General features: G+C 40.7%; 1 protein-coding gene across 1 annotated transcript; it reads left to right on the plus strand.

Annotated features, from left to right (window-relative positions):
• Window positions 1-13,231: 13,231 nt before the first annotated feature.
• LOC113914894 (ribonucleoside-diphosphate reductase subunit M2-like) lies at window positions 13,232-15,088 on the plus strand. The gene is given in 4 exon segments (XM_035722990.1): window positions 13,232-13,262; window positions 13,265-13,674; window positions 13,884-14,539; window positions 14,541-15,088. Coding segments are annotated over 4 exon segments (1,155 nt in total). The 5' UTR covers window positions 13,232-13,234; the 3' UTR covers window positions 14,602-15,088.
• Window positions 15,089-23,503: the final 8,415 nt, after the last annotated feature.

Raw genomic sequence — 23,503 nt, forward strand, 5'->3', positions numbered from 1 at the left:
ACTGACAATCTGAAGTGACCAACAGCAAATGGACAGAAAAGTTTTAAATAAACAAATCAACCAACCTCAGTTTTCCCTTTTTTTAATTGTAACAGACATAAGTAATCCATTAAAACAGTCTCCATATTAGACAACTGAAAATTATCAACTGCATGGATGTTTTAGTTTTTATTTATTTGCTTCAGCATTAATTGAATTATGAAATACAAATCATATCTGCTTGACAGTTGTGCGCATAAGAAAACTGAGTGTTATTAAACATGATGTTGGGAAGATGTATACATAGGCTGTCTGGGGTCTATTCAGTTCATAAAGGCAAAGCTGATAGTTGACAAAATCACGAAGTAGATGAAATGTGTCTTTGACACTCATTTATTTCCTGGATCATTACACTTCCATCGCCACCTAAGCCTGACATTTTCCAGATGTTTATCACCTTTACATGTGGCTTTGCCTTCTCATCTGTCATTGTTTCCCTAAGTGGAGACCTATCCAAGCCCAACAGCGGGACTTTAGAATATTGAAAGGGAGAATCTGAAAGAAAAACTATGCCATAATCATGAGATTTTAGGTCTCCAAATGCCAGCGACAGGATGTGGCAATTACAGAGGTTAAAGTTTCTATTCACACAGCTTCTATTATACCAGTATTCTTAAATTTTTATTCCACAATTTTTTAACACTTATGTTTTAGAGGGTTTTATTCTTAACTTTTGGTGCTTTTAGTGGTTTCTGGCTAATTAAATCAATGTACAAAACAAATTGTGATAAAAATATAAAAATAGCCTCTTATTTATTGGGAAAATTATTAACTATTGTCTAATTATTGTTTAGAAGATTCAGAACTGTTAAATTGTCAATCACCCAAATTTATTTATATATTATATGCCATCCAAATCAAAATCCAAGAATGATATTTTGTAAGAAATGGAGTTGATGCTAAAATTTATATGGAAATACAAAACCAGACTGGTCATCTTGAAAAGGAAGAGCCAAGTTGGAGGATTTATATTTTTTGATCTCAAAAGTTATTCTAAATCTTTATTAATCAAGACAACTGGAGGCATTGCCATGAAGATAAACAAATACATCAATAGAACATAATTGACATTCCCAGAAATATGCCCAAAGAAATATTCTAATTAATTTTCAAAGAAATAGTTAAAACTAACTCAATGGGAAAATGTTAATTTTTTTCAGCAAATGCTGATGAGAAAATTTGATTCCACATGGGAAAAAAGAAAACCATGGACCCCTACATAAAATCATCCATAGAAAGTAATTTGAATTGGATTACATACACCTAAAAGTAAATGCTAAGTCTATAAAGCTTCCAGAAGAAAACATAAAAGGATGTCTTTGTGACTTGCAGTAAATAGCAATTTTTAGGAAAGGCACAAATAGTAGTAAACATAAAGAGAAAAATGATAAATTGGGCTTAATCAAAATTAAAGGGCTTAATCAAAATTAAAAATTTCTGTTCTTTGAAAGGCATTAAGAAAATGCATAGATGAGACATAGACTGGAAGAAAATATTCAAAAGTCATGTATCTGATAAGTGACTTTATCCAAAATATATAAAGAATTTCCACTGTTCAATAATAAAAGACAAAGAGTTCAGTCAAAATGGGGGGGAAATTTGGAAGTACACTTCAAAAAGAAAATATAAGCCTAAACAATAAACATATGATAGGTGTTCAACATCACTAATCATCGTGGTAATGCAAAATAAAACCACAGTAAGATTCCACCTTGCAGTTAATATAAATGCTAAAAGTAGAAAGAGGCAGGGGGAAGGGAGAGATCTCACATTGTAGAAGGTATGGAACAATTAGAACTGGAATGTGAAATGGTATAACCATTGGAAAACAGTTTGATAATTTCTAATAAAATTACACATGAACCTACCCTACAAGTAAGGAATTGAACTCATACATATTTATACAAAGTAATTGAAAACCCGAGTTCACAAAAAACTTATACAAAAATATTCATAGCAACTTTATTTATAATAGCCAACAACTAGAAACAACCAAATGTTATCACTGGGTGAATAAATAAATTGTTGTGTACCCATACAGTGGAGTACTAACTCAGTGATGAAAAGGAATGAGCGACTTACTGATTTAGGCAGCAACATGGATAAATCTAAAAACGTGTTAAAGAAAAATACCGGACATAAAAGAGGACTTATTGCATGATGTAATTTACATGAAGTTCTAGAGCTGGCAAAGAGAATCTAAAGAGCAGAAATGTTTTTTTTTCTTTTTCAGTTAACTTTAAAGGAACAGTAGGGAATTTTCTGGAAGGGATTTCCATGCTCTGTATTTTGACTGGATTAGTATTATATGGTGTATTTACTTGTCAAAACTCAAATAACCATATACTGAAAATCTGTGCATTTCATTATAGATACATTATTCCTCAAAAACTCTCATCTCTACCAACTGGAAAAAAAAATCAATATTTTGATTGTTTCTGAATGTAAACATCTGCACCAATGCTCTGAAACTGTCTTCAAACTCTTAATTGCTTGTGTGCTCTTTAGTGTCCCCCCCCCCAGAAGACACTGAAATTGAAATGCTTACTTTCCCTCACCAACCCAAGACCTTAAAACAGTCAGTACCAGGGTCTGCACCATTCTTTGGCCTCCGCATCCCCCAGGCCAAAAGGCTTTATCGGGTACTTTGAAGACTAGAATACTTCACTTGTGTGTGGAGCCTGGGTGGGACTGGGCGTGGGGGGGGGGGGGGGGCGGTCGTTCTCTGTGACTAAGGAGACAGTTCTATTGTGAGAACGATGCCTGGTGGCAATCCCCTCCTTGTCTCCCCATTTATTTTATTTGTTCCATATGTTACCTGCTCGCTACTCCTAGGGCTCATGGGCCACAGGTCTTTGAAAGGGAAAGTTTTGTTCCTTCACTGGCATAAGTACTGACTTTTCCCATAAGAGGCTGGGACAAATAAAAATGGGCTCAGTTTCCCCAAGGGTCCGATTCTTGGGCAGGAGATGCAAACAACTGAAGTGTCTGTCCTTGGCCCCCACAAGTGACCTGCAGTAGGACCAACCTGACACGGGCAGCGCCCCTGGCTCGGGGCACTCCCGCTCCCGGACTCACCTGGTGCCGAGGCCCAGCGCCAGCAGCCAGGCAGCGGGAAGTGCGCGGGGCTGCACTGCACGCGGGTCCCCTGCGGGGATCCTCCTTCCCTCGCTGCCTCCGCTCTCCCCCCTCCTCCGGGTCCTGTCGCTCCGCGGCGCCCGGCTCTGTCACTGGCCCTGCCAGCCCTCTCCTGAGGTGGGCAGACAGGGATGGACGGACGGGCAGGCCCCGCTGGAGCTGGGAGTTAGCGCCGAGAGGCTGTCCCTACAGGAGAACCCTGCCCGGGACCGTCCGGCGCCGCTGCTCCCGAACCTGGAGGGCCCGTTGTCATTCGCGCAGGAGGCGGCGCGGGGAGAGGGAGGGGGGCCAGGCGATGGCCCCGCGCTCGGGTCTGCGCGTGGCGCACCCAGCCTAGGGGCCCCATTGATTCCCGCTTCTCTAGATGATGGGAAGGGGAAGGGGCGAGGAGAGAAATCTAACCTGCCAGTAAAACCCACTTGTTAACCCGGAAGGAGGTGAGACTGGGAAAGACTAGCAAAGGTTTAGAGTGGCAGGCAGGCGTCCCTCACCTGATTAAGCAGTGTTCGGAAGAATGGTGGGATTGGAAGGGCAAAGATTTTGTCGTGATTTTTAAATTGTCCAAGAGAAGGGAGACCTCAATCAGTTGTTTAGTGATGATGTCCAGAATGCTGGAGAGGCCAAGTTTCCAGAGGGAAGAGGAGCTTGAGAGGTCAAGTGACCTTCAGAGGTTGCTTTTCTCTAGGGGCATTTGTTGATTTTGAGTCTGGGCTTCAGCAGGAGGCCGAAAATCTAGGCTTTATGCAAGCAGAGGAATACTAGTAGACAAGAGAAATAGCAAAATTTTAGCAGTTTTGCTGGATTGGGGTGACAAATTAGAGGCTTACGGGGCCTCAGATACACAGCCAATTATTGATGCTTCAAGACATTTTCTGCATTCTCAACCTGCCTTGGGTGGAAGACTATAGCGCTAATTTGAAAATCTCTGGAAAGCAGAAATTCAGTGCATTGAGGATGCAAATATTTGAGCTTAGGACTTCAGGGGAGGGGCCCTGGTGATAGACTGGGAGACTGGGAGGGGCCCAGTCTCTCTGTTAAAAGTCTTAGAAGGCTGTACTCTAAGAGGAAGGGCAAACCAGAGGTAGAATCTCACATAGAAAGCCATTCACACTGAACTCAGTTCCTGATGGGTATGAAGTGATCTCCACTCAATGGAGAAACATGAATGCACTTAAGGAAAAATTACTGAAATTTTAGGACCCAGCAGGTGGCCTGAATATTTAGCCAGAATAGACCTGCCCTCACAAGCAGGAAAGCTTAGCTTCCACTGATTTCAATTTCTGATTGGATTAAGTTGGATCAGGATTTCATGGGACTCTTCAAACTTAAATACAGTCTCAGTAGTTCTCAAATTATCTATTTTTTTCATATTTAATGTGCAGTGCTAAAAGAGAGGACAAAAATAAATAGAAACAAACCCATAGAGTATGACCCCAACATTTCTACATCATGAACTGACAGCAGAGTGGCACAACATTGGGTTTCCAGGCTTATTGTGTCTTAGAAGTCCAAGGTTTCTTCACGCATTGTGTTCCTACTAATTACAGAGTTGAAGTAGATAAGGTGGAATCCCATAGTGCCTGTGATGAGGTTTGAAGTGAAAGAATTCTTGAGAAGTTGTCAGTGCAAAAAGGTGGTTTTATTAAAGCACGGGGCCAGGACCCGTGGGCAGAAAGCTGCACTGGGGTCATGAGGCGTGGCCCGTGATATGCTTTCAAGTTGGGAGGGGGTTAGGGATAGCGTGAGTCTCTGTGGAATTTTGGAAACAAGGTTTCAAGAATCTTGAAGGAACTAGCTATTGTTAGGAAAAGGTCATTTATTAACATCCAAGAAAACCTTAGTCATGAGACCCTTTGGATATCGTGGGTCATATGCTTGGAGGATGATTGCCAACATATATCTTGGGGGGTAGAGATAAAGGAAGCTCCCAAAGGACTTTTTATATGTTAAAGTAGACTAACAGGATCCTGGGGGGTTGAGATAATGTTAAGCTAAGGTTGCCTTTTGCCCTTAGCAGAGTATTAACGTCAAGATAGCTGAGTTCCTAGAGAATGTCACTGTGTTTCAAGGACTTGTGAATGGGCTGTAAGTAGTAAGGAAATTTAATTTTTTCTTTTGCCTTTGTTTCCCACATCACCTGCAGTGGTTGCTCTTAGTTGTGAAATTTGCAGAAGGAGAGCGCCTACTAGAAATGAAAGGGATAAGAGGATGTCTTATAAAGTAACAAAATATCATTTTCAGCATAGGAGATACAAGCGATGAGGGAAGAGGACCTTTTCCGTAGGGCTTTCTTGTTTTTGTATCCTACTGTCCTTCCACCTGCAATTACCGGATACTGCAGGCCATTACGTATCTGTCCCTTAAACAAATCCTCCACATCGACATCACGAAACAATCGCAGACAGAAACAGGTCCCCACAAAGACGATACTTATGTGCAAAACATTTTGACACTCAGTTTTTAAAGTCATATCAACTAGATAAATTTAACTGACAGTAATTTTTTATTATTATTTTAAATCCCTCCACGGAAAAAATATCAGTTAGCATTCTCAGGCATCATTATATTATTAACTCACAAAGTGTAGATCAGGTGTACTAAAACTTAAGGGAAGGGCAGAGTTTGTTTTTTGTGTCTGACTAGATTCACTCCCTCCAAGAAAATAATTTCAGCAGTAAATAGTGGCACATAGGGGCACCTGGGTGGCTCAGGTGGTAAAGCGGCTGCCTGCAGCTCAGGTCATGATCCCAGGGTCCTGGGATGGAGCCCTGCGTGGTGTCAGGCTCCCTGCTCAGTGGGGAGCTTGCTTTTCGCTCTTCCACTCGCCCTGCTTGTACTCTCTCTCTCTCTAAATAAAATCTTAAAAAAATAAATAATGACACATAATATTAATTTGCATGTATTAAATATCCAAAAATATAGTGTCATACTCTGGAATGAGTCTTTGAACGTACAGGTGTTTGTATCTATTTATATCTACAGCCTATCTCTGATCCATCCTTGCTATTCTTTTGGCTGTTCTTGCTGTAGAAAGGATGGAACTGTCAAAAGGGAAAGAATTTTCCTAGCTATGTTGAATATAAATGTAGCTAATACTCTCTTACTTTTGAGTAAAAGCTCAGTAATGACAATGAAACTATTATAGACTGAGAACTACTGACTAGGGGTCAAAGAAATGTATATTATTATACTAAATAGCACCTACTAAACCCTTTGTCTCACTTTATCTCTAAAATGGAGAAAAAAAAATCATGACAATAGAAAAACACTTTGGATCTTTTTCACGTATCATATTATATATAAATGTTATATGTACACAAATATATAAATATATAACATAAATAATATATAAGACAATTATAATATGTATATTATTTGTCCTAAAATCATGCTGTTTTGCAAGATTTTTCTTTACTTTGTGAAACTCAGGAAAAGGGGCCACCAGTCAGTGCAGAAACCCTAATGAAGCTGGTGGAACACGTGGTGTGCGCCTTCCAGAGCCGGGGTCCCTAATTTGCATAAAATGTTTTGTGGGCTCCATGGTAATGCTGTTGTTGAACCAGTGTTGAGGACAAGGTTATCTTTACACATGGGAGGTGAACCTGGATTGACACGAAGGACAACACAATCATTGCTGCTGTCCATCGTCTGGGGAAGAGGCTCTATTTCATAGTTAATAACAGATCGAGAAAACCAGTCTAAAGATTAGGCAGGGTTAGGGGTTGGGATTTCATTATGTGGGTGAGTCTCTTTCCTTCCCTTGGATGACTGTAGAATGGGTTAGCAAGACAGTTGCTATCCCAACTATCCTGAACAAGATAATTGGGATGAGATCATAAATATTTACCATGTTAATAACATGATGCTTCCTTGTGACATACTGTAATCTTGGCATCTCAGGAAATATTTCTGATAGATGCCATTCCCATTGTGCCTCCTAATGCTTGCAAACCAGTAAAGTCAGAGGAATGCAAATTAAAGGAAGATAATATCACAACAATATGATCAGGGGTTCAAAGTAATCACACTGTCGGATCTCCTTCTCTACCAACACACTGGCCACGTTTCATCAGTTGCTTTATTTGTGATGGAATGAATAAAACTGATCAGTGAATTCCAAACATTTGTTTTCAGAAGGGGACTCTATAGTTAGTGCCCATACAGAATCCCTATGTAAAACACAGACAAAAGTAAAGTGTTTTTTTGAATCATATGTGAAAGCAATGAGGCTTGATTTGTATCATTAAAGAAACAGGAACTATAGTCAAAATCTAATACAAATAAAACACCATGTTCTAAGAATTTCATAGGCAAATTTTTCTATGTGTTCAGGGAATAGGAAGCCCTATTTATATTCAAGATGATAGGAAAAGAGAGAAGGATCCTACACGTATTTTATAAAACATAAAATCTTTATATCAACTTGCCTCTACAGAAGAATGTAAGAAAGTAAAATGAGAGCTAAATATTCTCATATTGAGAATAATTGTAAAAATCCTAAATAAAATCCTAAAATAAAATTGGAAAAATCCTATTGAAAGGAATTTTTTAAAAAGAGTTTTATTTATTTATTTGAGAGAGAGAGACAGAGCAAGAGAGGGAACACAAGCAGGGGGAGGGAACACAAGCATGGGGAGGGAACACAAGCAGGGGCAGAGGGAGAGGGAGAAGCAGGCTTTCCGCGGAGCAAGGAGCCCAACACGGGGCTCGATCCCAGGGCCCTGGGATCATGACCTGAGCCGAAGGCAGACACTTAAAGACTGAGCCACCCAGGCGCCCCTAAAAGGAATTTTATGGTTTTATACATAGAACACATACACACACACAAAGTATGATTTATCTACAGATCATAAACTTTGGTAAATAAAGTGTTGGTGAAAGGGAACTAGGGAAATAGGGGTTCTCACCAATGTTGTCTGTATACATTGGTGAAGTAACTTTGTAGGAAAATTTGTCAACATTCATTTAAAAAATGCACAGTGCACTGACCTAATGACCACTCCTTATAAATATCCCTACCTATGTGAACTTATATAAATGAGGATATTCAGGGGCACCTGGGTGGCTCAGGTGGTTAAGCATCAGACTCCTTGTTTTAGTTCAGGTCGTGATCTCAGTGTTGTGAGACGCAGCCCCCACTGGGCTCCACACTCAGCATGGAGTCGGCTTGAGGATTCTTTGCCTCTCCCTCTGCCTCTCCCCCTGCTTGCATGTGCTCTCTCGCTCTCTCTCTCTCCCCAAATGAATAAACAAGATCCTTTAAAAAATTTAAAAAAAATAAAAAGAATAGGGATATTCACTGCAATGTTATTGTAGTAGCAAAAAATTGGAAACCATCTAAATATTATTTAGTAGCAGTTATTAAGTGATTTACGAAAAATATGTCTAATAGAATTCTATGCAACCGATACATATATTCATTAGGCTTCAGTGAACAACATACAGTTTCCCATGCCTGTTGGCACCAGCATAAGGTACCCTGTAACATCCCAGTTAAGAACTTTAACTCCGACATGGAAAATCTTCCAAGCACAACTGGCATTTACTAATTAATTAACATTATGAATGTTTTGTTAGAATATTTATGAGGCTGAGATTGAGGCTAGATTTATGGGAACACAAATCCTTCTCCCGTGTTCTTGCTTTTCTATTTTAAAAGCTTTCTATTTTCACTTTTGAAGAGCAAATGTCAGTCAAATGTCTACAAATAACCCTGCTCAAAGAATAAGATTCCCTGAAACTCTTATTTAGAATGTACTGCCCCTCCATATTGATTCTGTCTGTAAATAAAACAGTCTTCAGTACGAGAATGGATCAATCACAAAAATCTTTGAACTGCCTGGCTTTATGTTGTTCAAAAAATGTATCAAATTACAATTGTTCAGTTAGAATTGATCTCTCCCAAGTCTGTACCTGCAGTGTAGCTTCCAAATGAGAGTGTGATGGCCTTGATGGAAAGTGCTTTTCTTATAACTTTTCAAATCTCACATAGATTCATATGGCCCTAAAGAATATATATATATATATATCTCCATGTATACATGCATATGTGTGTATGTGTATGTAACTAAATTGATTTTTAATGTTCAAAAGAAATTTGGGATATAGATTTCCCATGGCCATTTTGTCTTATTTCTGACTGTATAGCAAAAGTCTTCTGAGTATCTGTTTTTATTTAATAAATTAAAAGAGAAACTGTCATTTCTTTGCACGTCTATGATGTTTCAGGCCAGCACTGAGAGACTGATACACATTATGTTATTTAATTTTCCTGGCAACACTATGGAGTAGATCTTACTATCTTTAGTTTGTAGTGGAGGAAATAGAAGCTCAGAGAGGTTAAGTATATTGCTCAAACTCATATAGCTAATAAATATTACTGCTGGGATTCAAAACTATTTTTATGATTAAAAACTTTAGCCAACAGGGGCGCCTGGGTAGCTCAGTCGTTAAGTGTGTGCGCCTTTGGCTCAGGTCATGATCCCAGCGTCCATGGATCGAGCCCCGTATCGGGCTCTCTGCTCAGCGAGAAGCCTGCTTCTCCCTCTCCCACTCCCCCTGCTTGTGTTCCTGCTCTCGCTATCTCTCTCTCTGTCAAATAAATAAATAAAATCTTTTAATAAATAAATAAATAAATAAAATAAAAAAATAAAAACTTTATCCAACATACCTTAAAAAAAGGTGTATGTGGCATAATTGTATTTACTTTATCTCTACTGTTTAAAATACTTTTAATACTGGGGGCACCTGGATAGCTCAGTTGGTTAAGCATCCAACTTTTGATTTCAGTTCCGGTATTGGTCTCAGGGTCGTGGGATGGAGTCTGAAGTAGGGCTCCGCGTTCAGCAAAGGAGTCTGCTTGGAATTCTTTCTTTGCCTCCCTCTGCCCCTTGCCCCCCCACCTCAAATAAATAAATAAATCTTAAAAAAAATAAAGTAAAATACTTTTAATTCTGGTAAGGCAGGTTATTAGCTTCCCAGGTTATGAACCATTATGCACTTGCCACCTAAATATGGCAATTTTATTTTCTAGACTTCCAAAGTATGTTTTCTTGCTATATCCAGAAGCTTCCAAATCAATCACAAACATCTTAGAGAGAGATAAAAACTCTTCTACTTCTCAAGTTAATCAAGCCCTCTGTGTGTTCCTAGAACTGCCTGTCCTTACCAAGTTCATTCCCAGAATCATTCGCAATCAGTTGTTGTGAAATTATGAAAAAAATGGAAATGTGCATGCTTTTACCATGTACATATTTAACACAGGATGGGTATAGATATGTATATATATATATATATATATACATACACATATATAAATATATGTATTTATTTAAATATATATAAAATATAAAATATATTTTATATTGCCTCCTAAAAAGTAATCTGTTTAAATTTTTTATGGGTAAACATCCTAATAAAGTTTCAGATTGTTCTGACATATCATGAGTAATTAATATTATAATTTCATTCCTATTGTTTGGAAGATCAGAGTAAAACTAGCAAAGCTAGTAGTGTTTAAAAAGGCAGATGAGACAAATGTATCATTAATAAATGGTAAGGTTAAAGTATAATTTACTGTATAAAAATTAAGTTTAGGGCACGTGGGTGGCTCAGTCGGTTAAGCCTCTGCCTACGGCTCAGGGTCCTGGGATGAAGTCCTGCATCAGGCTCCCTGCTCAGCAGGGAGTCTGCTTGTCCCTCTCCCTCTGCCCCTGCTGATGCTCTCTCTCTCTCTCACATAAATAAGTAAAATCTAAAATAAATCAATAAATATAAAAATTAAGTTTAAATGAACTATTTAACTAGAATTTATATATATGCATTTATGTATACATATATAAATATATAATATAGTGAGAATTTAAGATTGCAGTGTGTGTGGAGGGGTTTGAGGTTAATCTCATTTATCTTTTTCTCTATTTGACTCCTGTTTTAAACATTTGCTGGAACTAATGAAAATAAACTTCTAGTTACAATGGTGATAAATCCATCTACTAAGATAACTTTTTCTTTTGGGGAATTTTTTTTCTGCTTTGGATTTTCCAATCATTATTTACCATCCAGAAATGGGGAAATTCAAGAAAATAAAGTAATAGAACAAATAGAGCCCTAACAGGACACCTGTGGAGCCCCCAGACTCGCAGCCACGTCTCAGCAGTCCAGCTCTGCTCGGATTCCTGCCCAGGGACCAGCAGGACCGATTGTGCCACTTTGTCCTGAGAGTGGGCTTAGCTGGGCCTATCCACTTAGCAAGGTCCCTTCGACCTTGCTATTTCCAGGTTTGGGGGAAGAACTAACAACCTAGGCCTGTGTACCTCAGTGCACCGCAATAACCATCCACGAGGACTGGGTCAGGGTGGTCACTGAGGTCCACCAAGCAGGTGAAGCCAGAGATTTCTGTTCAAAGGATATAGTAGGGAATCTTGCAGTCCCTCAGGGGACAATGAAGTATGTTGCTTCAGAAGCTGAAAGCAACCATCATGATAACAAAAGAGCAAACCTTAGCATAATTTGACACTGATGAAAACCCAGGAGAGAGAAAGAAACCACCTGGGTCCTTGCTGATTTCGGTGAGTTGCCGAAACAGATTCTGAAGTCCATCTCCTCCTTGCACTTGAGACCTTCTATTCTGTTACATCTTACTGAGAGTAGGATGTTACTGTATCTCAGCAGAAGGAAAAAAAATTATTCTTGTTTACAAAAGCATCGCAAAGCACTAATTCACAGTCACAGAGTTTTCATTATGTCAAGGTGAGGTGATTGATGTTATTTAATTGACTTTAACAGTGCATCTTCTATTGATTTTCTTCTTGATGCTTTGCAGTACAAGACTTGACAAGTGACAGCTTTTTTTTTTTCAAAATTAGGTTGTTGAAGATGGTGATGAAATTCACAAATGTTTTTTCTGCCTTGATTAAGTAGGGGAGATATGCAGGAGGCCAACTTCCTGCCAATCACTCCCACTAAGCTCAGCTGAAAGCAACCTCCTCTCAAGACAGTCTTGCCAGCCTGAAAATCACCACCCAGTGCTCGGTACTGTTGTTTGGATTCATGACAAAATACTGATTGAGGGGGGTCGAGTGCCTACTTACTTAGAAGGAAAGCCAGGCATAAGCCAAGATGAACCGGACAAAATAAAGTGAAGTAGACAGTGAGGCCATAATTCACCTTAAAAACAGGTTAAGGGAAGCGAAGCTAAAGGCAGAGAAGGACTGTGTTGTTCCCTGAAGACACTTAACACCAGTACAAGGAGGAGGACGCAGGAACAAGAAGCCACGAAAATGTCAAAATATCAGATTCATCATATGAAATGGAATTAGAATTGTGAAAATTAAGCCACATCAGGCTTTCAAGAACCAAGTCCAAAAAAAGATGTAAAATCTAAGGCATGATATTCATATACATATATATGAATATATATTATGAATATATATGAATATATTCATCCCCCAAAATAAATATATATGAATATATATTATATATGAATATATATAATATGTATTATGAATATATATGAATATATATAAAATATATAAAATATATATTCATATATATTTATATATGAATTTGCCAATCACATTGTGCCACACAGTCATCACAGTCATTTTTCAGGGGACCTCAGCCCCACACCTGCCATTATGTTTTGGAGGTTGAGGGTTTAATATGTGGTATTCCATTCCCAGTATCTAGTTCCCATGCCACATTCACTCTCCCTCCCTCCCTCCATCCAGCCCTTCCTTCCTTCCTGCCGGCCTGCCTGCCTGCCTTCCCTCTCTCTCTTTATTTTTACCTAAGTTTTCTATCTGAATTTGGCATTTCCTTTCACCCATTTAGTTGCGATGGCACTGGATCAGACCTTGATTAAGGTGACCAAGGGAATGAAGAGGGGGCAGTATTATATATATCAGGATAAGCTGCATTGTTTATAATTTTGAAAGAATTTCTTCTCTGAACACACATTCTGAACATTCCTGAGGGAGTGCTTGTTTGTCTCATTAAGAATCATTGACTAGGTGACCTGCGCGCCGCCTCGCCTGCGGTGCCCCTCGCCGCCGCCATGCTCTCCGTCCGTGTCCCGCTCGCCCCCCCGTGGACCCCCAGCAGCAGCCGCTCCAGCTCTCGCCGCTCAGGGGCCTCAGCCTGGAGGACGAGGAGAACACGCCCCCGAGTCTCAGCGGGACCCGCGTGCTGGCCGGCAAGACGGCCAGGAGGATCGCCCCGGAGCCAGCCGAGCCGAAAACTAAGGGGCTTGGCCGCCGCGTGGAGGACGAGCCACTACTGAGAGAAAACCCTCGTCGCTTTGTCATCTTCCCCATCGAGTACCATGATATTTGGCAGATGTATAAGAAAGCTGAGGCTTCCTTTGGGACAGCTGAAGAAGTGGATCTTTCCAAGGACATTCAGCCCCGGGAATCCCTGAGGCCTGAGGAGAGATACTTCATATCCCATGTTCTGGCTTTCTTTGCGCCGAGTGCCGGCATGGTAAATGAAAACTCGGTGGGGGAGCCTGGGTGGCTCAGCGCCTCCTTCGGCTCGGGTCGTGGTCCCAGGGTCCTGGGATCGAGCCCCGCATCGGCCCTCGGCTCCGCGGGAAGCCTGCTTCTCCCTCTGCCACTCCCCCTGCTTGTGTTCCTGCTCTCGCTGTGTCTCTGTCAAATAAAATCTTAAAAAAAAGAAAACAAAGAAAACTTGGTGGAGCGGTTAAGCAAGAAGTTCAGATTATAGAAGCCCGCTGTTTCTATGGCTTCCAAATTACCATGGAAAACATCCATTCTGAGATGTATAGTCTCCTCATTGACACTTACATTAAAGATTCCAAAGAAAGGGAATTTCTCTTCAACGCCATGGAGACAATGCCTTGTGTAAAGAAGGAGGCAGGCTGGGCCTTGCGTTGGACTGGGGACACAGAGGCTACCTACGGGGAACGGGTTGTGGACTTTGCTGCGGTGGAAGGAATCTTCTTTTCTGGTTCTTTTGAGTCAATATTCTGGCTCAAGAAACTCGGCCTGATGCCTGGCCTCACGTTTTCCAATGAACTTATTAGCAGAGATGAGGGTTTACACTGTGACTTTGCCTGCCTGATGTTCAAACACCTGGTGCACAAACCTTCTGAGCAGAGAGTGAAGGAAATAATTATTAATGCCGTTCAGATAGAGCAGGGATTCATCAAGGAGGCCTTGCCCATGAAGTTCACTGGGATGAATTGCATGTTAATGAAGCAGTATATTGAGTTCGTGGCAGACCGACTTATGCTGGAGCTAGGTTTTGGCAAGGTTTTCAGAGTAGAAAATCCATTTGACTATATGGAGAATATTTCACTGGAAGGGAAGACTAACTTCTTTGAGAAGAGAGTAGGCGAATATCAGGATGGGAGTGATGTCAAGTCCAACAGAGAATTCTTTTACCTTGGAGGCTGACTTCTAAGAGAAACGAAGATGTGCTCTTATTTTGCTGATTTTTTTTCCCCCTTTCTCATCCCCCCCCCCCAAAAAAAATCAGGTACTTGAAGTGTATCAAACCAGCTACACCATGAATTATCCATAATGGTCATGAATAGTATTGTTAAAACTGTGTAGCTACCTCATAAGCAAGCCTGTTGATTAGTGATGCTAATCGTCTCACCTAGAAAAAAGCATAGACAAAAGCTCCTCGGATTCTTAGGAAAGACCTTGGCCGTGTTTGGCTTTTGCACACAGGCTGGCTGTCCGTGAGTTCGCTGTTGCTCTTAGTGGCAGTCAGGGCTCAACATGTGTGGACCCTGGAGTGAGTCTGATCCAGCAGGATTAATCAGTTACTCCAAGGCCCTTGGGAGGTCTCAGCTTCGGTGCTTCAAAGCAGATTTTTTAAAGTTTACTTACTGATTTGTATATAAAACTGGCACTTTACATACAAATAAACAGAGTTTGTACTGTTGAAATAGAGGCCTGATTTAACCTAATTTGGTTTCTAGCCCAAATGCAAAGCCTTCTATTGACCACTAATGGAAGCTGGTCTGGAATTTACTAGGTGGCCAAAGTCTGTCAAACCTGTGCAGATGAAGCACGTTATTTCTATTCTTTATTTTCTAGAATGAATGGATGTGCTCTTTGATCAACTTCAAAGTCAGCCCTGCACATACCTAGATGTTAGCTAGTTGGTGCCACAAAGAAGACGGGTTGTGGTTTGTATTTTGGAGGCCAGGGCGAGTGTCGTGGAATGAGAGCGAGGGGAAAGGAGCTTCTGACTTAAATCATTGGAGCTTGAAGTGTAATGAAGGCTGTCTGCTGGTCACCTGGGGGTGTGCGAGGGGCAGCATCCTCTTATTTTCCCCAACTTCAAGCTCTTAATGAAGATCTTTAGATCCTTAGCTATAGGATCTGAGATAATATTGTAAATTGATTTTCTGATCATCCTTGCACAAAATGCCCCACTCAGGATCTTGCTCCAATTAATTGGGACTACCAGGACTGAAGTCGGCTCCCCGAAAAGCTGAGCATGTATTCCGATTTGGTTGAATTTGTAAGTAGGTACTGTTGACCTATTTCATTTGTATTTACTACATGTTTTTTAATAATATACTTAATAGAGCTAGTTTGAATTGACCTGCCTTTGTTTCACCCTGCCTTTTCCTTTCCACCCTCCCCAAACAACCCAGCCAGGATGTTAGGTGGAAGGTGGCAGATGATAAACCCTGATCCTTTGGCTGCATTTGTTAACCTGTTGTATTGTGTTGGCTGATCACTGGCCTGTTCTATTGTCAGTTTTTTCATTTATTGTATAAATTGTCAAATAGTCAATTTAACAATTTCTGTAACAGGGGCTTTCTATCTTTTAAGTTATTGTTACCTAAAGTAAATCCAGATTATGTGGTTCTTACACTTGTGCAACACAAAAGTGAATAAACATTTTTGCCTCGCATAAAAAAAAAACAAAAAAAACAAAAACATTGACTAAAGATTTTTTTTTAAGATTTTATTTATTTATTTGACAGAGAGAGTGAGGGAGAGAGGGTACAAACAGTGAGGAGGGGCAGAGGGAGAGGGAGAAGCAGACCCCCCCACCCCCGCTGAGCGGGGAGCCCTATGTGGGGCTCAATCCCAGGACTCTGAGATCATGACCTGAGCCAAAGGTGGATGCTTTAGCCCCTGACTAAAGATCTTGATACATCCTGAAATGCAAATTTGACTAGGAAATGTAAATTTCTAACAATTAAGTGTAATTACACCTTAGTGTGTAAAGCATATAGAGGAAAATTCCTTTGGAGCTCCTTCTGTCTCAAAGTTATCTCCAAAGAAGATAAGTCCTTGAGGTCTGCATTTTGATGGGAGATAAAAGTCAGAAGTCCACATTTGTGTTATTTCTGTTCTACTTATGAAGGTTCAATGGTTTCTCATTCTATACAGGTAGAGCCCAGGTACTCTGCCCACCCCATACAGTGTCCAATAGTTTTCCCTCCAGAAACTGCTAAAGCAATCCTCCAAAGTTAGTTTGTGATGTTGGCACTAAAACAGCTTTTTGTCTTGTTTGATAATTATGTTTCCCATACAAATTTTTTAAAAATTCAAAACCAATATTAGTTTTCTCCAAAATTCTATAATATAACTAAAACAAAAGGATGGATGGTTTTTAAAGCCTGGGGTGGGAAGGATCAGAGGCCAGGGCAGGAAAATTTTACAACTTGGAGCAAAGCCTCCCTCCTCCCACAGAAACTGAAAGTTAGGGGGGGAAGCTGATGGTTACATTTCAAAGAGATGGATCCCAGGTCCCTGAGAATGACATTCCTGGGGTGTAAAACTGGCAAGAGACTTTTAAAAAGATTCACATCTGAAATGGGCAGAGAAATGGTTTACAATAAAAAGTTTTCCAAAGGAATTACTCTTAAGAAAAGGGAGTTCAGGGGCCAAGATTCAATAAGAAGAAGCTTGTCTAACATTAGTCAAGTGGAGGAAAACTTTAAGGCTCTCATGATTACACTGTAAATGTACAGTAGCCTTCACTAAAGCAAGGCAGTATTTATTTCCTTCCTTGACTCAGGGTCCAGCCGTGCATTTTCCATTCAGTACCCACACCTCAAGAAACCATGTTTCTTTCTGTTTATGCTCCTTTCCATCTCTGTAAGAACATGCCTGGGCTACCTCCCTGGTCGCTGGGGACTGTGTGAGGTACATAGAACAGAGGTACTCCCAAGTGACCACAGATGTATAAGTGAGCCCCTAGTCCAGCCACCCCTCAGACAACCTTGAATCATAATAAATGACTGTTGTTTTAAGCCACCAGCTTTGGGATGCTTTGCTACACAGTAACACTAAATGATAAAACATCCATGAGGTAGGGGCAGCATGAACACTGTGGGAGGCCGCATTCTGCATGAAAATCTATGATGAGATGGGGTAGTGTCCACCCTAAAAGTAAAACAGCCAGTTGTTTTCCAGTAAAGTGGGTTTATTCAAGAATAGCAAAGAAATTGCAATTTGGGACACACATGCTATGGCAAGTCAGGAGATTGATGTGGCGAACAAGGCAAAAGAAAAAAATTAAGATTCCTTACAACTTATTGCCCTTTGACAAGTCCTTGGGATAGGCACAGTGACCTACCTCTAGGATCTCAACTGCCTCAATGTTAATACTTTAGCTTAACATTAGCCTGACTTCCAGGGTCCTATAAATCTCCTTTGACATATAAAAATTTCTTTGCAAACTTCCTTTATCTCTACCCCCACAAGGTAGATATTAGCAATCATCCTCCGAGCATATGGCCCACTGATACACATCTCAAGGGTCTCATGACTAAGGTTTTAGTAGACAGTAGTAAGTGATCTTTTCCTAGCAACAGCTAGATCCTCAAGGTCCCAGAAACCTTGCTTCCAGATTCCTTAGAAACTTACACTGTCCCTAACCCCCTCCCAACTTGAAAGTATGTAATGGGCCACTCCTCACAACCCCAAGGTAGCTCTGTCTGCCCAGGGATCCTGTTCCAATGCTTTAATAAAACCACCTTTTTGCACCTAACACATCTTCAAGAATTCTCTCTTGGCCATTCACTCCCAGACCCCAATATTTTCACATAAGAGATCAAAGGAAAGGAATATTATAAACAAAAGAAGGAAGCTGGGAAGGGCCCCTTTGAACAAAAGTCGTTGGAGGTAACTAGAATTTAAATAAAAAGTTGGGGGTGCCTAGGTGTCTCAATCAGTTTATGGTCTGACTCTTGATTTCGGCTCAGGTCATGATCTCAGAGTTGTGAGATGGAGTCCTGTCAGGCTCCACCCTAGGCGTGGAGCCTGCTTAAGATTCTCTCTCTCTCCTCCCTCAGCCCCTCACCCTCCTTCTCGATAGATAGATAGATGATAGATAGATAGATAGATAGATAGATAGATAGATAGATAGATAGATAGATAGATAGATAGATAAAAATTTGAAAAAAATGTCATTGGAGGAAAGTGAGAGTTCAGGGTGGTGATGGTGAGAGGGGGAAATTGAAGGACTCCATAAAAAAACCACTTTCTGCTCCCTTTCCTTCTATTCTTGCTAGGACCAGCACCCCCACTTTATACATGCCTCAGAATGCACATAGTGTATGTCCTGCATGTAAGGGGCAAGGATTTAATGGTTTCTGTAGAAGAGAGAACATCTAAGGAAGGACCAGGTGAGAATGACCAGACGAGGCCATCATATGCATATTCCAAACCACCAGGACTAAATATCTCCATGCCAAGGGCCCCTGGCTCCAAGGAATAACACCGGTTCCTGGATGCCTGAGAGGACACCTACACCAGACCATGATCTTCAATAAAAAACCCTAGGCCCCAAGCAAAGACAAGACTAAGACTCCCTCCCTTCCATTCTGAGTGTCTGGGACTCTCTGTCGGTACCCGCTTTCTCTCTGTACCTTCAGTAAACTCTCCTTTCACCTCCTGCTGGCTTGCTTTCCTGCGTACAACCGGGGACCCTCTTGGCTGGTCCTGCAGGACACCCTCTGGGTCCCTGGACCTGGCCTGCTGGCATCAATGATTTCCCACTGGTTAGGTTATGGTAATTTCTTTTTTATTATTATTTTTTTGTTTTTGATAAATACTTTAATATTTTTAAAGGTGAATCTTTTAAATAATAGTAGTAGTAGTATGCCAGTAATATATTTTTTTGGTAATTTGTTTTGTTCTTTTTAAGTTTTTATTTAAATTCTAGTTAGTTAACAGATATTATAATATTGGTTTCAGGAGTATAATTTAGTGGTTCCTCACTTACATATAACACGAAATGCTCGTCACAACAAGTGCCCTCCTTAATACTCATCGTCAATTTAACCCCTCTCCCACGACCTCCCCTCTAGCAGCCCTCAGTTAGTTCTCCATAATTAGGAGTCTCTTAGGATTTGCTTCCCTCTCTTTTTTTTTTGTTCCCTTCCCCTATGTTCATCTGTTTTATTTCTTAAATCCCACATATGAGTGAAATCATATGGTATTTGTTTTTCTCTGACTGACTTATTTTGCTTAGCATAATACACTCTAGCTCCATCCACATCACCACAAATGGCAAGATTTCATTCTTTTTGATGGCTGAGTAATATTCCATTGTGTATATATACACCACATCTTCTTTATCCATTCATCAGTTGATGGATGTTTGGGCTCTAATCTGGCTATTGTAGATAATGCTGCTATAAAGACTGGGGTGCATGTGCCCCTTTGAGTCAGTATTTTTGTATCCTTTGGATAAATATCTACTGGTGCAATTGCTGGGTCATAGGGTCGTTCTATTTTTAACTTTTTGAGGACCCTCCATACTGTTTCCCAGAGTGGCTGCACCAGCTTACATTCCCACCAACAGTGTAGGAGGGTTCCCCTTCCTCCACATCCTCACCAACATCTGTTGTTTCCTGTGTTGTTAATTTTGGCCATTCTGACAGGTGTGAGGTGATTATCTCATTGTAGTTTTGATTTACATTTCCCTGATGATAAGTGCTGTTAAGCATGTTTTCATAGGTCTATTGGCCATCTGTATATCCTCTTTGGAAAAGTGTCTGTTAATATCTTCTGCCCATTTTTAGTTGGGTTATTTGGTTTTTTGGTGCTGAGTTTTAGAGGTTCTTTACATATTTTGGATACTAACCCTTTATCTGACATGTCATTTGCAAATATCTTCTCCCATTCTGTAGGTCTGCCTTTTAGTTTTGTTAATTATTTCCTTTGCTGTGCAGAAGCGTTTTATCTTGATGAAGTCCCAGTGGTTCATTTTTTATTTTTGTTGCCCTCACCTCCAGAGGTGTCTCTGGTAAGAAGTTGCTAAGGCTGATGTCAGAGAGATTGCTGCCTGTGTTCTCCTCTAGGATTTTGATGGTTCCCTGTCTCATATTTAGGTCTTTCATCTGTTTTGAATTTATTTTTATGTATGTTGTAAGAAAGTGGTCCAGTTTCATTCTTCTGCATGTAGCTGTCCAGCTGTGGTTAACTTCTTATTGGCTGAGCTTACTGTTGGGCAAAGAGAAATTCTTCCTTATTTCTACTGGAGTAGTAAAATAAGCTTTTTCCTGTTGGGGTCTGCAACTGAGGAGGAGTAGTAGGGCATGAGAGCTCCCCCTTTGTCCTCCTGACTTCATTTTCACTGAGGTTTCCTTTATTCTCTTTTACAGTAGAGTCTATGGAAAAATACAGTGGAGTAGGCCACATTACAAATAGCCTTGTAAGCTAAGACTTGTTGTATGAATGCCATTAGATAGGCAATGTGCAAAAACAAAGATGGACATTATCTGTGTACTTTGGTCATGTTCTGTTTTGGAACTTAGCATAGATTAATTCACTCAAACTCCCCATATCACTGAAAAGTAAAAATCATTATAACCAGTTTGCCTTAAAAAAAAAATCTGAAAATCATAAAGTTCACACGACCACTCCACTTAAAATTAGTATTTAAATTAGTATTTAAATAGTTCTCTTAGCAGAATGCAGGTCTGACTGATTTTAAAGCTCAACTCTTTCTATGTTGTGCAGCAGACTTCAGTAGTCTTTTAAGCAGGGGAGGGTGGTTATGAAAGGTCCTGATGAGGGTGCCTGGCTGGGTGAGTCGGTTAAGCATCTGCCTTTGGCTCAGGTCATGATGCTGGAGTCCCAGATTGAGCCCCATGTAGGGCTCCCTGCTCGGGTGGGAGTCTGCTTCTCTCTCTGCCTCTGTAACTCCTCCATCTCGTGCTCTCTCTCTCTCTCTCTCTCGCTCAAATAAATAAATAAAAAGAAAGATCCTGATGATTTTACAGGTAAATAATTGTACTGCATAGATGCTATGAGTATTGCACAGGTAATGATTTATTATTATCCAGAGCTATAAAGAGAATAAGAGTCCCACGTTTCATAAAACATAGGAATTAGGCAGCATGCCTGATGAACTTGTAGCTCTAGTGAATAGATTGAAAAACAACATGGGACATGGTGTTAGTTGCATCTGGCAAAGTACAAAAAGAAGATAATGAGCTTGGGAAAAGATTAACTTGCTGGCAAGCAGAAGTAAAAGGAATAGAGAAATTTTAGGAATCTGTGGACTTGTGACAAAACACAGTTAACTTGGTGATTTTGCCCTTCAGGCCTGATGCTCTTTGACCTTAGGAAAATATTACCCTTAATCAGTTCTGAGACTGGGTTTATCAAATAATCTGAAGAAAAATGTGTCTCTCCAGGTATCTTCCTCCTGAGAATACGTATCCTGGTTCAGGGACTAAGGTAGTCCCATCATTAGAGAGGTGTATTTCACATACAAATATAAAAATATGGAGTCCAGGTTTATCTGTTTCTCTTCTGTGATTAGTTTGTGAAAGTCAGCTATCAGGAGATAGAAAGTCTCTGGAGGAATAAGAACAGCCTACCCTAGCCTGTGGGCTGGAGAGACTCTTTCAGGTTTTATTTCATAGTGATCAACAGATTTCGCTTCTAAGACATTTCTTCTTCAGCTGAGGTTGTAAGGACACTGAACTAAATGCTACAAGATAGGCTACACGGCACAAGTTTAGACATGCTCCTTAGGAAGAAGATAATAGGATCAGGAAAAAACCCTTCTTTCATACAGTCATGTATTTCGGTAAAAGTCACAAGCTAACAAGTGAAAGGCATAGTAATAGGACGACAAGAACCTCAGAGCCCTGATATCCAGCAGCCTCCTGCCAAGCAGAAAAAAATCACCTAATCTTGACAGGTGCTCTCAGATCAAGAAACTACAGATGGTGTTTAACAGCAAAGTCTTTGGCTGCATACAAGGTTTCATAAAATATATATATACTTATCCATGTGAAATGTATGACATCCATACAAATGTCATAGTGAAGACCAGAATCCTGAGCCTAATTGGGTGGCTTGGGGAAAATATCACTTGACCCTTTAACTCTCAGTTTCTGCATACAAAACTCAGGGGGCAGATGAGGAAAGGAATACAGATTTTTTTTTTTCTAAAGATTTTATTTATTTATTTGAGAGAGAAAGAGAGAGCTCGAGCGGGGAGGAGAGGGAAAAGCAGGCTCCTCTCTGAGCAGGAGGCCCAACATGGGGCTCCATCCCAGGACTCCGGGATCATGACTTGAGCCGAAGGCAGACAATTAACCAACTGAGCCACCCAGGCGTCCCGGAATGCAGATATTTTTAAAACTTGCAGAATTGTGAGGAGTCAATGAGATGATAGATATAAAGCACCGAGGAATGAATGGTCCTGATAGGTATTAGGTCTCAATATTATTTCAGTCTATTCAGTTCAATAAGAACAGAACCACAGACTGAAAGCTCTGGCTGGGTCTGGGGATGGGCTGGTTCCTGCTTTGAACCCGGACTGGGTCTGGGGGTGGAGTGGGTCTGGCTTAGAATGCGGACTGGGAATGGGGATGGACCCGGTCCAATTTAGAGCTTGGACTGAGTTAGGGCACAGACTGGGTCTGACTACACTGGACTGGGTCCAATGTGCGGCTTCAGCTTCTGGTGACCAGGATGAGACCTGCTGGGACACCGCAGGCACTCCAGAGCCCACAGACAGTGCGTCCTGGAAAAACTGGCGGAAACCAGCAAAGGGTCGTGATCTACGGTTCATGAGATGGAGCCCCAGGACTTCAGGCTCTGTGCTCAGCGGGGAGTCAGCCTGAAGATTCTTGCCCTCTGCCCTGCCCCCCCTCATGTGCACACACACACTCTCTCTCTTTCTCTCAAATAAATAAATAAATCTAAAAAAAGAAAAAAAAAAAACAGAACAGAACCACAGCCATGAACTCATGGCACCTGAATTCATTCATTCGTTTGTTTTATGGAAAACTCCTCGGACACCAGCCATTGCTACTAGAGGTGTGAGGATAAATAAACCATGCTTTCTACCTTCCAGAAAC

Source organism: Zalophus californianus, chromosome 11, assembly GCF_009762305.2.
Source record: "Zalophus californianus isolate mZalCal1 chromosome 11, mZalCal1.pri.v2, whole genome shotgun sequence".
NCBI lineage: Eukaryota > Metazoa > Chordata > Mammalia > Carnivora > Otariidae > Zalophus > Zalophus californianus.